General features: G+C 44.0%; 1 protein-coding gene and 1 pseudogene across 1 annotated transcript; both read right to left on the bottom strand.

Annotated features, from left to right (window-relative positions):
• The window catches only part of LOC9298933, a 14028-nt pseudogene extending 1669 nt beyond the window's left edge, over positions 1–12359 (bottom strand).
• Positions 12360–15037: 2678 nt separating this feature from the next.
• LOC9298934 (cytochrome P450 708A2) lies at positions 15038–16721 on the bottom strand (the record flags this gene model as incomplete). Its single annotated transcript, XM_002862810.2, has 7 exons — positions 15038–15406; positions 15483–15589; positions 15672–15750; positions 15874–15963; positions 16056–16304; positions 16396–16548; positions 16620–16721. Coding segments are annotated over 7 exons (1002 nt in total), but the record flags the coding sequence as incomplete, so codon positions are not given.
• Between the last annotated feature and the right edge of the window lie 5 nt (positions 16722–16726).

Genomic DNA, 16726 nt, shown 5'->3' with positions numbered 1-16726 from the left:
AAAGAAAAAAAGAAAAAAAAAGGAAAAAGAGAAAAAAGAAAAAAAGGGGTTTTTCGTTTTCTTGAACTACCTGGACGGCATCACGGCAGTGGTGAAGCTGGAGTTCGTGTGGCGGAACGCCCCGAGCGCCTCTACTTCTGTTAGGCCGAGGAAGTCACTACGATTCTGACGAGGCGGCTAGGTTGCTTCAAGCTAAAGTCCGAGCAGCCAATGGTCAGCAGAAGAGAAAACGAGCCAAGAAGGCTAGGAAACCTGATCCCCCGGGTTCTACTTTATGCACGGAGGATTCCCTTCGGGATCTCAAGGCTCGATTTGGTTTCAGTGAGGGGGTTGAACTGAGACTTCCAACTCCAAATGAGCGAGCTGATGATCCACCCGAGGGGTTTTTTACCCTCTACGAGGGGTTCTTCTATCATTGCTTCCTTTGGCTTCCAATCCCGAGGCCAATTTTGGCGTTTCTGTGGTCGTACAAGATTGCTTTATCTCAGATAACGACCCGAGGCTTGCGGCATCTAGTGGGGATTTTAGTCCGAAGTATTGAGACGGTCAACCTGGTTGACCTAAGCCACTTAAGGAATCTCCTAGAGATCCGGCGAATACCGGGCCCTGTTGAGAGATTTTACATATCTCCGAGGCCAAATAGGAGGGTTATCAGCGGTTTCCCGAGCAAGGATGAAAAATATACCGACCATTTCTTCTTTGTAGCCTTGAATGAGTATAGTGTCCACGAGGACTACTTAGGGAAAGTTGTTGGAAAGTGGAGACAAATCGGTACTACGCCCGAAGCTGTATTTGCTGTCTTGTTCTTTATATTCTCTTTACTAACCGTTTCTCTTGTTCATGCAGATCGGAACCCGTCGTTTCTCGAAGACATTCCCGAAGGCTTTCTAGACCTCCACGACGAACTAATAGCTCAGAAGTGTGATTGGACGAAGCACTTTTCCCAGGAAAGGATTGAGAGAGCCTTGCGGTTGTTGCACGGAGCTCCCTGCCAGTCTTCTTCAGAATCATCCGACCATCGTTTAGATCACCTCATCGAAATGCAAGGAGCCGCGCAATCTCTGAGAGCCAGGAAGGCCGCTGAAAAGAAGGAGGCTAAGGAAAAAGCCGTTTTGGAGGCGAACTTCAGACCTCCTACTCCTCCCGAGGCCAACCTTGAGGTCGTCATGGATGCCGAGGCAACTGATGTGCCTCGGGACATGGTTCCGATTGTTCCCGAGGTGGTCGGACACATCTCCCCTACGACCGACGTCCCCGAGGCGGTAGGGACTCTGGTCGTTGCTGCTCCGGTCGCCGAGGCGAAATCCAAAACTAGGGGAAAAAGACCCCGAGGCGATGGCTCGAGAGTCTCAAGGAAGGAGAAAAGGAGTCGTAGCGAAACTCCAGTGTACAAGGATAAGATTGCTTCGGCGAACTTTGTCGCTTCTTGCTCCGGGCCGCCACTGTCTGCTCCTGATGCCTTGTTGGAGGCTCAAAACTACCGTGAAACCGCTGCCGGGTTCTTGAAGGTATTACCGATCTGTTCTTGACCTGTTTTACTATCGTTTCCATGTAATACTTGCTAATAATTCTCGTTCTATTTCAGGCCTTCCATTCGATGAATTTCATGGTTCGGGCCTATGATTCTGGAGCTCGGAAGTCCGAGCTGGCCCGTGAGAGATCGGAGGCGTCAAGAGCTAGGATCGAAGCTGAATTGTCCGAGGCGATCGCGGCTAAACAGGAGGCTGAGGCGTTGGCCAAGGCCGAGAAGGTGGAGCGATTGAAAGCATCTGAGGATAGCTTGCGGACTCAGAGAGAGCTTGAGGCCGAGGTCGAACGACTCCGTCGGTTATTCAACGAGGAGAAGGCTCTCCGGGAGAAGGAGATTGTCAGAGAAAGGAAGGCAGTAAAAAGGGAGTTCGCCGAGAAGGTCAGGGCTATCGAGGCGAAGATGGACCAGTTCGGGGAGGTGTCCACGCGCTATATGTACTTGGTGCAAGCGCGGGCCAATGCCGAGCTGATAGCCGAGCTGGAGGAAGGAAAGAGGGTTGAAGACGAGAAAGCCGAGGTCCTTCTGTGGACTGCTGAATATGGGAGCGCCGAGGACGAGTACGTCCGTCTTGGGACCGAGCTGCGAGAGGACTTGAAGCTTCCTCCGGTTTCCCCGGATTCTGTCGATGACAGCTTCGGAAACCGTTCGATCGAAGGTGCCGCAGTGGCGCTGGGTGTTGCCGACCAGTCCGGTTCGAACCGAGGTACCGAGGTAGCTCAAGTTTCGCCGGTTAACCAAGATTCGATCTGATCCCGAGATGTCTTTTTTGTTCTCTCTTTTTTTTTTTGTAAGACTTGCCTGGATGGCTTTATCCCTTGAATATTATGTCCAAGTATTTTTTCTTAAACATTTTTCCGAACTGGATTCAAAACTAATGTCAAGTATTTGGTTTTATCCTTCGAGCCGAGAGCAAAAAGAATCATGCACCGGTGTTAAGTTAACCGGGTTTAAGAATTGCTCGTTGAGAAGTTAAATCCGAACGCCTTATCTTTCGAGCCGAAAATGAAATGAATCGTGTACCATCGTTAGGATAACTGGGTTTTGGTTAAGTAGGACTAATCTTTATCGGTTGCGACCCGAGCCGATATAGTCGAAGCCAGTGCTTAGAAGCGGACTGGGGTACCAGTGTCGAAGTCAACTGGGTTTTTTGAAGACAATTTCTTTATGGCAGGATATCTCCGACCGAATCGTCTCGACTGTTTATATAGCGCGCTGTAACCGAGGCGGTGCAAAGAGCTTTTTCTATCCGAGGACGTGGCCATCGTCCGAGCGAACTTTTAGCTTTATAGGTCGATAAGATGACCGATCAAATCTTCGAGGTGGGTAAGATTAATAACCCGAAGGGTAAAGACTTAGGGAATTTGAAAAATTTAGTGGGAGTATATAAGTATACGGACCCACTCCCCCCTTTTTAATTAGGGGGGGTAGCTGAACTCGTCCGAGGACGAGCTGCCTACGTACCCTTTGCAGGGATCAAGCCACCCCGTAGTTCGAGTACATGCGTACCTTAGGTTTTTAGCGGTAGTATTTCCTTAGATGCATTGCGTTCCAGGATCTAGGTACCGCTTTGCCGTTCATGTTGATGAGTTCGTAGACGCCGGGACGGATTACCTTTGCGATCGTGTAAGGTCCTTCCCAATTCGCGCCGAGTTTGCCTGCGTTCTGCTCGGCGGTATTCTGGAAAACTTTGCGTAGTACGAGATCTCCTTCGTGGAAACGGCGATGTTTAACGTGAGAGTTGTAATACCGAGCCGTTGAATTCTGATAGTTCTGCATTCGGATCAAAGCCGCATCTCTTCTTTTGTCAATTAAGTCCAGCTCGTCTAGCATCATCTGGGTGTTGGAATTTTCCTGCTCGGGGAGAAAACGTCTTCTCAGCCCCGGGATCTCGGCTTCGGTGGGAATCACACACTCCGTGCCGTAGACAAGGGCGAAGGGTGTTTCTCCCGTGGCCCGCCGCGGCGTGGTTCTGTGTGACCAGAGTACTCCTTCTAATTCGTCGGCCCAGCGGCCTTTCTTTGCGTCGAGGCGCTTTTTTATCCCGTCGAGAATCGTCTTGTTTGTCGCTTCGGCCTGTCCGTTCCCCTGGGGATATCGAGGCGTAGATTTGCTGAGGCGAATTCCCCATTTCTCGCAGAATCCTTCGAACCGCGCCGAAATAAACTGCGATCCGTTGTCTGTAACGATCTCATAAGGTATCCCGTGGCGGCATATGATGTTCTTCCAGACGAAGTTTTCGACCTGCGCGTCTTTGATGCTGGCGTAGGAGTCTGCCTCGATCCATTTGGAGAAGTAGTCTGTTAGTACGAGGACGAGTTTCTTCTGTTTGGAGTTGTGTAGAGGTCCGATGATGTCCATGGACCATCGCATGAACGGATAAGGCGAAGTGATGGAAGAGAGGAGCTCGGCGGGTTGATGAATGGTTGGTGCGTGCCTCTGGCATTTATCACACCGTTGAGAAAATTTCTCGCAGTCTTTGACCATCGTCGGCCAGAAGTATCCGTGGCGTTTGATCTTTATAGCCAGAGTTCTCCCGCCAGAATGGTTTCCACAAGATCCGCCGTGAACTTCTTCCATGACTCTCCGAGCTTCGTTTCCTTCGACAGAGATAAGGAGAGGACCAGAAAATCGCCATTTAAAGAGCTCTCCGTCGATCAGAGTATACCGAGCCGCTTTGGCCTTAAGCTTCCGAGCTGCCCACTTTTCAGTAGGAACTTCTCCATCGGCAATGTAGCTTCGGATGGCTCCGATCCATTTGGCGTCGCTTCCGTATTCGGGCTCGGTTGCGTCCGTAGTTTGCTGGTCTAGTTGTTCGATGTCCATTTCTTCTAGTTCTTCTGTCTCCCGAGCTGTTAGAACTTGATCCTTGCTATTATCTTCAATGCTCGGCTTTTCGATGAACTCAACCGGTATGATCCTCCTCAGATTTGGGTCGGAGGTTGAAGCTAGAGCCGCTAAGGCATCGGCCGATGTGTTCTCACCTCGTGGGATTCTGGTCAGCTCAAACTCTCCGAATTGTTTCACCAAGTCCTGCGTGAGAGCAAGATACGCTTCCATTCGTTCGTCGCGAGCCGCGTATTCTCCATTGAATTGATTAGCCACGAGTTGGGAGTCGCAAAAGGCTCGCAGCTTATTGATCTTAAGTCCCCGCGCCAGCTTAAGTCCTGCTATTAGCGCTTCATACTCAGCCACGTTGTTAGTCGCGTCGAAATTTAGGCGAAAGGATTGTTCAAGGATTTCACCCTCTGGTGATGCGAGGCGGATTCCGACGCCAGAACCTTGTTTTGAGGATGAGCCGTCGACGTGGAGGATCCAAACAGCGTTGGGTGACTCTTCTCGGACGTTCTCTGTTGGCAGCTCGATGATGAAATCGGCCAGGACTTGAGATTTCGCGCATGTTTTGTTTCTGTATTCGATGTCATACTCGCTGAGTTCTACTGCCCACTTGGCTAAGCGTCCCGATTGGCTTGGACTGTGCAAGATTGTTCGGAGCGATACGGGCGCCATGACGACAATCGAGTGAGACTGGAAATATGGCCGTAGCTTCCGCGCTGACATTACTACGGCAAGGGCAAGCTTTTCAGTTTGCGGATAGCGTGTTTCCGCGTCGGTGAAAGTTTGCGAGACGTAAAAAATCGGCTTCTGCTCCCCTCTGTCTTCCCTGACTATGACTCCGCTTATAGCCGTGTCAGAGACTGCGATGTATAGGAATAACGGCTCGCCCGGGACTGGTTTCGCTAACACCGGTGGATTAGCCAAATATTTCTTCAGTTCCTGGAAAGCTTCTTCGCAGCGATCGGTCCATTCGAATTTCTTGTTCCCGCGCAGAGTATCGTAGAAAGCTAGGCATTTGTCAGTGGATCGCGAGATGAATCGGTTCAAGGCTGCGACTCTCCCGGTGAGACGTTGGACTTCGCGCTTGTTCTGCGGTGAGGGCATGTTTAGTAGAGCATCGATCTGCTTCGGGTTTGCCTCGATGCCTCGGTGAGTTACGAGATATCCCAAAAATTCTCCAGACTTTACCGCGAAACGACATTTTGCCGGGTTAAGCTTCATGTTGTGCTTGTTGAGCTGACGGAAACAGTCGCGTAGATGGGTTATGTGATCGCTTTCTTCAAGGGATTTGACTAACATGTCGTCGATATAAACTTCCATCGTCTTCCCGAGCTGTTCGGAGAACATCCTGTTGACGAGTCGCTGATACGTCGCGCCGGCGTTCTTGAGTCCGAAGGGCATGACTTTGTAACAGTAGATACCTCGGTCTGTGATGAATGCTGTCTTCTCGCGATCGTCGGGGTGCATGAGAATCTGATTGTATCCTGCGAAAGCGTCCATGAATGATAGCAACTTATTTCCCGCGGTTGCTTCCACTAAACGATCGATATGTGGAAGCGGAAAACTGTCTTTAGGGCAAGCTTTGTTCAGGTCGGTGAAATCGACGCAGACTCTCCACTTGCCGTTCTTCTTTTTAACCACGACAGGATTTGCTAATCAATCCGGATACCTTGCTTCAGAGATCGAGCCGATCTTCAGGAGTTTTTCAACTTCGGCGTTCACGGCATCGGCGCGATCCCGGCCCAATTTTCTTCGCTTCTGCTTGATGGGCTTGAAAGATGGATCAACATTCAGCTCGTGACAGATTATGTCGATGCTCACTCCAGGTAGATCTTCAGCTGACCAGGCGAAGGTGTTGATGTTCTCTTTGAGGAATGAGATGAGCTCGGTCTTGATTTCCTCGCTCAAGTCGCTGCCAATTTCTACGCATCGTTCGGGCCGTTCATCGTCGAGGCTAATGGAGATTACAGGATCCGAGATAGGCTTCTTCTCCTCGCGCGCCTCCTCGATCTGTAATTGCTATAACTGTTTAGATATAGCCTTCTCTTCACTCCGGCCAAGTTTTGATTTCTTGTGATTGGTTTCGGCCTTCGCTTCGGTGACGGGGTTTCGGAGTTTGTGTGCTGCCATGAAACACATCCGAGAATTTTTCTGACTGCCCCATATTGTTTTCACGCCATTAGGGGTCGGGAATTTGACACACAGATGATATGTTGATGCGACAGCTCGCATTAGATTTAACCACGGAGTCCCCATTATGACGTTGTAGATGGTAGGTCGGTCGGTGACTGAGAAGTTGACTATCTTTGTTACCCCGCCGGCTCGGACTGGTAGTTGGATGGTTCCAAGCGTCATCAAAGTTTCTCCTGAAAATCCGAGGACAGGCCTCGGGGTCGGAACCACCTGTGACATGTCGATGTTCATTCGTTGGAGCGTTTCGCGAAAGATCACGTCAATGGTGCTGCCGGTGTCAATCAACACTCGATAAATATCGTGGTCTCCTATCGCTAATGTGACGACGATTGGATCGTTATGAGGCATGTCGAGCCCGTTTGTCTCGCTTTCTTCGAATGTGATCACGTCGTTAGGTCGATCGAAGCGTCTTGTCCAGTTGCTAGGCGTCTCGGCTCGGCGTTGATAAGCTTTAATTGCCGCTACGGTGTCAGGACAGTAAGGTGATCCACCCATTATGGTAAGAACCTTCTGCCGCGTACCATCTCGGTCTTCGTCTTCCGACCCCCGGGTTCTTTTCTGAGACTCCTGGTTCCTTGGTTCGGGGTCTCTCCCTGGATTGGTCTGCTCGGGCTCCGGTTCTGGCTTGAGGTCCTTGAGAGTAACGTTTGTCCCGAGCTCTCCAGCTAGGAATTTGGTTGCTAACTTGGCTCCGAGGCTTCGGCATCTCGAGGTATGATGGCCGAAAATTTTGTGGTGTTCGCAATATTCCTGATCATTGTTCGGTGGCTGATCCCTTGTCCAGGTGAAGGACTCTCTTCCTCGCCCACGGCCCCGGCCTCTGCCGCGGCCACGGCCTCGGGGTGTGTCGATTTGGTAGCTATGGTATCCTGAGAAATTACGCCCTTCGTGATGCGTATACGTACTGCTTTCACGCGTCTTCTTCTGGACTGGAGTTGCCGCTTGGGCTTTCTCAGTTTTCTCGGCTCGGGACGCCTGTTTCGTCGGCTCGTGCCTCTTTGCTAGTAGCGCTATTTCTTCTTCGTGGGCGACGAAATCCGAGGCTCGATGCAGCGCGTCATGAATTGTTGTCGGTTTAGACAGGTTCAACTCTTTCCTGAATTCTGACTTGTACCAGAGAGCTTTCTTCAAAGCCGAGAGAGCTGCTACGTCGGTAATTCCTTCGACCTTGGCTAGCGTCGATTTGAAGGTCTTGAGGAAATCTCTTAAAGGCTCGGTGGGTTGTTGAGATAAAGACCACAGATCCGCGTCGGAAGTTCCGGGGTCGATGAGCACGGAGTATTGTTTAAGGAACAATGTCGACAGCTCGTCGAAACTATCGATCGAGTTTTGTTCCAATCTTGAAAACCACTCTAATGCGGGTCCTTTGAGGTGTTCCACGAACAGTAAGCATAGACCTGTATCCTTTTCGCCGGGCTTGAACCTGGCTCGGGCCACAGATATCACGAACGATTTAATGTGGCATTTCGGGTCGGCTGATCCGTTGTAAGAATCGATTTTGAACTTCCCCAGATTGGACATCGTTGTTTCGGAAATTCTTTTGGTGAAAGGCGTATTCCGGGATTCTTCCAAAATTCGGTCGATGTTCGGTGCGGAGGACGAGACGCTATGTATCTGGGTTTTGACGAGCTTCATATCGGCTTCCGCCTTGGCTAGGGAGGCTCGGATCTTGCTTAGCTCGTCCTCTCTTTCGGATTCTTCGGCCCACCTTATGTTTTCCTCAGTTTCTTCATCGTCAGTGAGATCTGTTCGCTCGGCTGAGTTAGCTCCGGCTCGCGTACGTTCATCTTGCAGATCATCTGGCTCGTCCGTCAAGTCCACTGCGTCCGGCTCGGTGGGATCATCCTGGTTCTCGCGCCTGACAGGGTCGGCTCGGGTTGCGACTCTGGTGTTGCCGGTTGGTGTCGCGAACGTGAGTCTCGTTGGGTTGATGCCAGGCAAGTCCCTCCGAGCTCGTGGTGGCCGAGTTTGGAAACGTGTGGTTTTTTGTTGCCCGCGTGTTGCGATTTCGTCGATTCGCTGCGCCAAGGTTTGGTTGGCTTTCTCTTGATCGTCAGTTTTCTTCTGGAATTTAACCATCAGATCTTTCAGTTCGGCTAGAGTCGCTAGGATCGTCGGATCGGCGGGTTGAGGATTCTGAGGGTTCGGAGGGTTCGGGATTCCTCCTCCAGCTGGTGGCGACTGACGACCGTCTTCGTTCATCATGCTTTTCAGTAATCGAGTTCTGCGTCTTAGGGTAAGAGAATTCTAAAGTATCCCCACAGACGGCGCCAAACTGTGGAAGTCGAAACTAACACAATCAAGATTTGTCTAGGGTTTTATTTTAGGGATACGATAATCGTGAATTCTCAAAGAACAACAGAAACGATTGATACCAAAGATGGCGTTCTTGATATTATTAATGAAAAGACGATTTTGATCGTACAAGAGTTTGATCGTAAAAGAAAAAGTGTTTGTGCTGTGAGAGCTTTGCGTAGTGTAATTTCTAGAGCGATATTGCTTGCCCCCATCGTTCTAGCCTTGAATCTCTTTATATAGGGAAGACAAACCGCCTCTCCAGCGATATTCTCGGAAGATTTCCATTTATCTTGAAGTCGGCTAGAATATCGCGGATTAGGATAATTTCCTTATTCTTCGGAGTTTTCGGAAGATTTCCTGATTTGAGTTGATCCTTCGCGATTCTTCCTTATCATTTCCGAGATTATCGGAAATGATCCTTCTTTTTCGGAAATGACAATGTGCTTAGAAATGATACCTTTAAAGAAGAATATTTACTAAGTCTTTGCTTCGGGCGATGATGAAGACTTCGCCTCAGGGAACTTGTAAGACCGGCTCGGGTACACATGAAGGACTGGCTCGGGCATTCTAGGGTGGCTTCTTCGGGTGTCCCCGAGGCGATGGGCTCGGAAACTCCCGAGGCGACCAGGCTCGGGTACCCCCGAGGCAATTGGGCTCGGGTGCTTCTGATGTCTGCTTTAGGATATCCCCGAGGCGATGGGCTCGGGTACCCCCGAGGCAATTGGGCTCGGGTGCCCCCGAGGCGGTAGAGCTCGGGTGCCTTCGTAGTCTTGTTAATGTATCCCCGAGGCGATGGGCTCGGGTATACTAAATCTTTTAGACAGATATCCCGAGGTGAATGATGCGATGCCCCGAGATGATCTCTGAAAGACTCCCAAAGTGTTCTAAGTCTGGCTCGGCACCAAAGGGTGAAACCGACCCCAACAAGCAGATCCTTAGTGAATTGAAGGAATGGTGAACGAGTGATCTCGGAGTCTTGGACCACTGAGAAATCGTAATATGAAACAAGATGATGAAGGAAGATTGCCATTTGAAGCCGCGCAAACTCTGCACCTACACAAAGTCTAACTCCACTTCCAAACGCCATGAACGTTTTAGACCCCCGAGTCATTTCTTTCCCCTGCCAACCAACCAACCAAATCCCATCTATAGGTTTACAAAAGATGATGGAGAAAGAGAAAAAAAGAAAGCAGCTAAAATCAGAGTAAGTGTATAATTAAGACACCTCCCATCTCCATGGATTAAACTCAAATGGGTTCTCATAGTTTGTAGGATCATAATGAACCGCTGAAGGTGCAACTGCCACAATCCAACCAGCCGGAATTGTATATCCTGCCCAGAATTAAAGCTTCTTCTAGTGATTCAGATAATATTTTTTTTTACATATATAACTTTCCAAGTAGTACTTGCCTTTGATCTCAACATCGTGCAGTGCCTTTCGAAACAATAAAGGGGTCGTGTTTGACAGGCGAAGCGACTCATTGATAACCTACAGGTTAAAGTCATATCTTCCACTCGTAAATATCTCATTATCCAGGGTAAATCAGAAAGATACACACAAATATGTATACATGTAGATGGGGTATTTACCATGTTTGTGAAAGTCATGTTGTGTGTGTATTCTTCCCAGCTAACTCCAGCTTTCTTATCTTTTCTGTTGTCTACAATTGCCTTATGCTCACGCTGTGCCACATTATATATATATATATATGACTCTATCAAATCCATCCACACTCTTGTTCTTAAAGACGATAGCCATATATACTTGTTAGTTGTTTCTTATATATTACCTTGAGCTCTGCAAGCACTTTCGGGTCTTTGGATATGAATTTCACGGCCAAAGCAGTACAACTGGAGGTACCTTCTCTCGCGACGAATGCCAGAAGGAAGATGAGGTTTGTAGCGGATCCTTGGTCGAAAATGCTACTTTCTTTGTCCAGTTCTTCTAGCAACGTGTTGAGTAAGTCTTCTTGCTTCTCTCGTGACTCTCTTCTCATACTGAGAACGTCTTTCATCACCTGAATCGCTTCTCCGCGTGACTGAATACACCAAGCAATTAGTAGAGAAAACATGTACTATTTATAATTACTAATATAGAAATTACCAAAAAAACTAAAAAGGAAATGTTTTAAGTCACCTTGAGGACTTTGATGAGAGCTTTCCAAGAAGAGAGACTAAAGAAGGACTGAAACCAATCAAGATTGAAGGCGTTGAGATTATCTATAAGCTTTGATTGCGTCTCTGGTTTAAGGTTACTTATCAGCTTTGGTGTCATGTACGCCACAATCAACTGGAATTAAGGAAGAGTTTAATTATTGGTCGAAAAACCGGAAACGCAAAGTATGAAGACCTTTTCACATTTTGGCTTTCCACTAAGTTTTAAATTGTAAACTCAATGTCAAAAAACCTCTAAAAGGATGCACTTGATGTAACACCGGTTTTTTGGTGAATAAATTTTACATTCATTCAAAAAAAAAAAAAAAAAAAAAAAAAAAAAATTATTGGTACGAGCTGAAATTGGTAAAGAGAACAAATGGAGATGTGTACACTTACGTTTTCAACTTCTTTACGAACATTGAAGCTCCCCTGGCTAGCCTTCAATCTAAAATGGTCGCGGGTAGCTTTGTCCATGTTTCCTATCATTGTTTGCTTCAAACCCTCGGAGCCAATAATTTGCATAGTGACTTTGTGGAGGTACTTGTGGATGAACACTTCCTTCAAGAACAAATTATCTTTTCCAAATACTTTCACAAGTATGTCCGGATAGCCTAGCCCAAAAGACGTGTTCTCTTGCCGGAAAATCTGGTTGATTACATCTGGATCCGCCGAAACCACGGTTTTGGAACCGAAAATGTTTGTCCGAAACAACAGTCCATACCTGGAAGGGATTCATACAAACACAAAGCTTACCATATACATACCATATAACAGCTCTTCTACATATAATTGAAATCTAACCTTATCATCCTCTTCTTTACAAAGGTTGGGATATCGTTGAATCCACAAGGCTTTAAGAAATCAATAGTCTCTCCAATGATTGGAAACCCATAGCTCCCGGTGGTAACTTGCCATTACACTTAGGGTTTGACCATCGGTAAAGCCAGTGGCTGATCCTCACAACCACTAAGGCTAATATCAACATTGCAACGTTCCATATGGAGCTCATCGTGCTGCCTCTCAAGTGTTGACCACAGCGACAACTCTTATCAAGGTTAATTGAAGACATTAATATCTGTGGATGTTGTAGTGTCGTAGAGATGAAGTACTAATTAAATTTCCAGTCACGTTTTAGTTGTTGCAGTAGATATAGCAAGTTCTAGAATAATAAGCAACTCGAGGAATACATTAATAAATAGATTTTTCTCTTGCACCATGCCTGAAGCTATATCTCACTATATATTTTTTCTGTTCTTTAGTATACTTGTCCGGGTCAGATTTGTGAGATTTTCCGGGTGTGGCCAGTCTAGGGAGTGTGAATATTAAAATGATGAAAAGTTGGAAACCATAAGAAAATTAAAGTAAAAAAATTAAACACTGATTCACCAATTCTCTTACTTTTTTCTAATCCATCACACACTGACACACATGCATAATTTTTAAAAGCTAAACTGATGAAAAGTTGGAAACCAACCACTTGTGTAAGAGATAGATAAAATGTACAAAAGAAAACAAGATTCAGTAATGCAAAAAAATTCACCATCCCCATTATTGCATTATATATCAAAGTACTATAAGTCCCTGTGTGGTTATAAATCACCATCCCCAAGCAACCGCATGTGACAAAAACAAAAAGCAGAACATAAGCTGTTTGACAGTCACGCACCCAATATCTTTAATCTCCCTGAACATTGATGAGACATTTTTATGTGAACTTTTTTTTTTTTTTTAGATTTTCACTCAAATATATATACTTCCTATGTCATAAATTATAGGATGTTTTATCTATACGCACACTAATTAAAGAATTTGTTTTAACAATTTTATTTATTAAATAAGGATATTACAAACAAGCAAAAAAGAAGAAGAAAAAGAATAACAATGTAAAGAATAACTCCTTTTTTTTTAGTGTGGGGGGGGGGGGGGGGGTTTACTAACTGGCTAAGCTTGAAATTGTTTTTTCTTTTCCATTTGTTGATGGACTTTTTTTGTTTTTTATGTTTTGTCTCAACGCAAAATTAAATACAGGGAATACTTAGTGCTATTGCCGGATGGTTTACATGCCCATGTCGTATATAATGAAACCTCCATCTCCAAACTAACGGATAACGATTTATACATAACGGATACTGACATAACTTAAGCACATGTCATTCATTTGTGTATAAGAGTGAAAAGTTGTATAAAATTGAAGTGAGTGCAACAAGTTTCTTCATATATATGCATCTTGCATTCAAAAACTAATTAATCACGGGTTAATTTTGGTATCACAATAATTGACCAGTCTATGGATCATTCTCCAGCACATACATATATAATTATAAAAAGTTAAAATAATGAAAAGTTGGAAACCATACAATTGTGTAAGAGATAGACAAAACATTCAAAGAAAACGTGATTGTTTCAGTAATACATCAACAGAAAAAAATACATATCATATATCAAAGTCAATAAGTCACTGTGTGGTCATATCGAGCCAAGCAATTGCATGTGACGAATTAAACAAGTCCAGGACAGAAGCGGTCTCAATGTCTTCAATTCTCTTGAATATCTTTCTTTTTTTTGGTGCAAAATATATCTTTTTTTTTTTTTTCGCTGAAAATGGATTATATTGATATTGGAATTGATACAGGACCTTTACAAAAGAACAACTTGTAACATTAGAAAGGTAAACACATATACCTTTTCACAAAAAATGATTCTGCAGATTGATCAAACTAGAGAAAATGACAATACTCCACTTCTTTCTTCCTCAAAGAGATGATGAAGCCAACGAGGACGCCCAGAAGCAAAAAATATCTTCTTATATTAATGATATATTTTTATGTGAACTTTTGATGGGAAATAATCCACGTTTAAAAAATCGATAGGCGCTAGTCGGGCGTTCGAGGTAGGCCTAGCGCCTAGCGGAATATCGGAGATTAATCGGGATTAGTTTTTAATCAATATTCTATATATTTTTAAAATATTTCTAATACAATTTAAATACTAAGATATTTTAAACTTTTATCAATAATTTTGCAAAATTACTTCAAAAATACTTGTGTTCTAAAAATCAAAATCAACGATATATATAGTTATCTAAAGCAAAATTCTCTTTAGAAACAGTAAAACAGACAAATTCTAAGCAAACCCACCACACAAGCGTTTTTCACATTCCTAATTGGCAAACAAAGTATAAAATCTAAAAAGAAGAACGAAGATGCACCAGAGAGAAAGTTGCAGAATTGTGTAGTGTTGATGTTGAGATTTTAGAGATAAAAGTGGCTCGAAATCAAATCAAATTTTGTTTGGGTTAGAACTAATTTTTGAGAGACGAAATTATGAGATGTGAGCAAAGTTGATTAGGTTTCTTCCATTCTTTTAAAAATAAAACTTGTTTAGGTTTCGTTAATTTTGTCTTGGTTTCACAGTAATGCACGAGTTGAGAGAAGAAGAAAACGTGGAGAGAAGAAGGAAGCTCTCAATGCTTTGAAGGTACATGAGCGCAAAGCTCTCTTTCCTCTAGGATTTGTATGTCTTAGTGTAATCATGAATATTTAAGTTTTCAATATTTAAAAAAATTCTTCGTCATGAAAACTTACGTATTTGGAACCACATGAGCCTTTTAATTACTGGCCCTCTTGGTAAAACTGATCTCATCACATGTTTATAAGTTTTCAATTAACCCGAAAAGAAAAACTATATGACTTATCATCCTCCCAGTTTGTAATGCAAATGGTTTTGACCGATAGATGATATATTAAAAAAATTTCGACTTTTACGATTCATATATTCCCATATTTGCACCAATATATAATTAAATATAAAAGGAATAAGCAACAAACTTGTTATAAAAATTGATTAATTTATCTTATAAGTGGAATGAAAAATATTAATATAATTAAAAGATCTCTTCTTCTTTCTTTTTTTTGTAGGAATTAAAATATCTCTTAAAAAGAAAGCGAAAATCCTTATTGGTCAGCACATTTTCAACGTGGCCACCAATGTGGATCATAAATAAATGCTTTGCTAAAAATAAAATGATCAAAAGCTTTAAAGCGTTTTATAAAAAGATGTTTAAAGACTCACACACACATTCCTCTGAGTCTGAGGCAGGAAATTAGAAGATTATTGTTACGTTACATAATATTATGATCTGATTATTTAATATTTTGAAAACTATAGTCCTCACTTGGAAGACTCTGAGATGTTTAAAAGGAGGCCTTTGGTAAAGTGAAGGAATGGTGTTCGTATCAACTCGCAATCTTGGACCAACGAGAAATCGTAAGTGGTGACAAGATGATGCAGGAATAATGCGATGTGAAGTCTTGCAAACTCTGCGCCTACACACAATCTCACTCCACCTCCAAACACCATAAATGTTTTAGATCCCCAAATCATTTCTTTTCCCTACCAACGAACGAAAATTCTATTAATTACAGAAGTGGAGACCAAAGGGGGTTGAAAATAGAGAGTAAGTACAAACCTCCCATCTCCATGGATTAAACTCCAAAGGGTTCTCATATGTTGCTTCATCAAAATGAACCATTGCAGGCACAACCGCCACTATCCAGCCCGCTGGAATTGTGTATCCTGTTTACTAATGTTCCCCAAAGTTTAGTAGTTTAAAGTAAATATACGTAGATGTACACTGCAACATGACTAATATTCTTGCCTTTGATCTCGACATCCCTCAACGCTTTTCTAAACATCACAGGACTCAAGTTTGCCAGCCGAAGTGACTCACTGATAACCTACAATGTGTAATCTAGTTTAGCTTGGATCATTTAAATTATGTGTAAATCACTTTAAAAACCAAAAAAAAGAAAATATTTGTAAATGACCGTAACTTTTGTTTTTAGTTTGCTATTTATTACCATGTTAGTGAAACTCATACTGTGTCTGTATTCCTCCCAACTAACTCCACCTTTATCTTTTCTGTTCCGTAGGATCGCCATGTGCTCTCTCTAAACCACATTATAAGCGAGAACTTTGTTATAGACCAATTATTCGATCTATATACTTCTTAATGATAACTAATCCATATGATATAGATTACCTTCAGCTCTGCAAGGGCTTTTGGGTTTTGAGATAAGAATTTCACAGCTATGGAAGTGATATTAGGAACACCTTCTTTAGCCACGACTAGTATACTGAAAATGAGGCTTATAGCCGATCCTTGGTCAAAAATAGTGTTTTCTTTCTCCAAATCTTCCAGCATCGTGTCTACAAAGTCTCCATGCTTCTCTTTCGACTCTTTCCTCCTCGTTAGAACATCCTTTATCACATCGATTGCTTCTCTGCGTGCCTGGATAAGTGTCAAACTTCACGATTTGTATTTTATATATATAACATGATATTGATAATTTGATATAAGAAGAAGAAAAAATGTTGGTCACCTTAAGGACTTTGTAAAAAAGCTTCCACGTAGAAAGGGCAAGAGGTGACTGAAACCAATCATAATTGAAGGACTTGATATTATCCATAAGCTTCGTTTGAGTCTCTGGATTGAGGTTACTTATCACCATTGATGTCATTGACGCCACTACCATCTGCAAAGGAAGAGTTTATTTCGAGCAGAACTGAAATTGGTCAAAGATAGATTACAAGTTGTTTAACGTACGTTTAAAACTGTGTCTTTAACGTCAAATCTGCTCTCACTAGCCTTCAATCTAAGATGGTTGCGGATCTCTTGGTCCATGTTTCTTATCATCTTTTGCTTCAAACGGG

The sequence above is a fragment of the Arabidopsis lyrata genome (genome assembly GCF_000004255.2).
Source record: "Arabidopsis lyrata subsp. lyrata unplaced genomic scaffold ARALYscaffold_122, whole genome shotgun sequence".
NCBI classification, from domain to species: domain Eukaryota; kingdom Viridiplantae; phylum Streptophyta; class Magnoliopsida; order Brassicales; family Brassicaceae; genus Arabidopsis; species Arabidopsis lyrata.
This window is presented reverse-complemented; position numbering and strand designations above follow the sequence as displayed.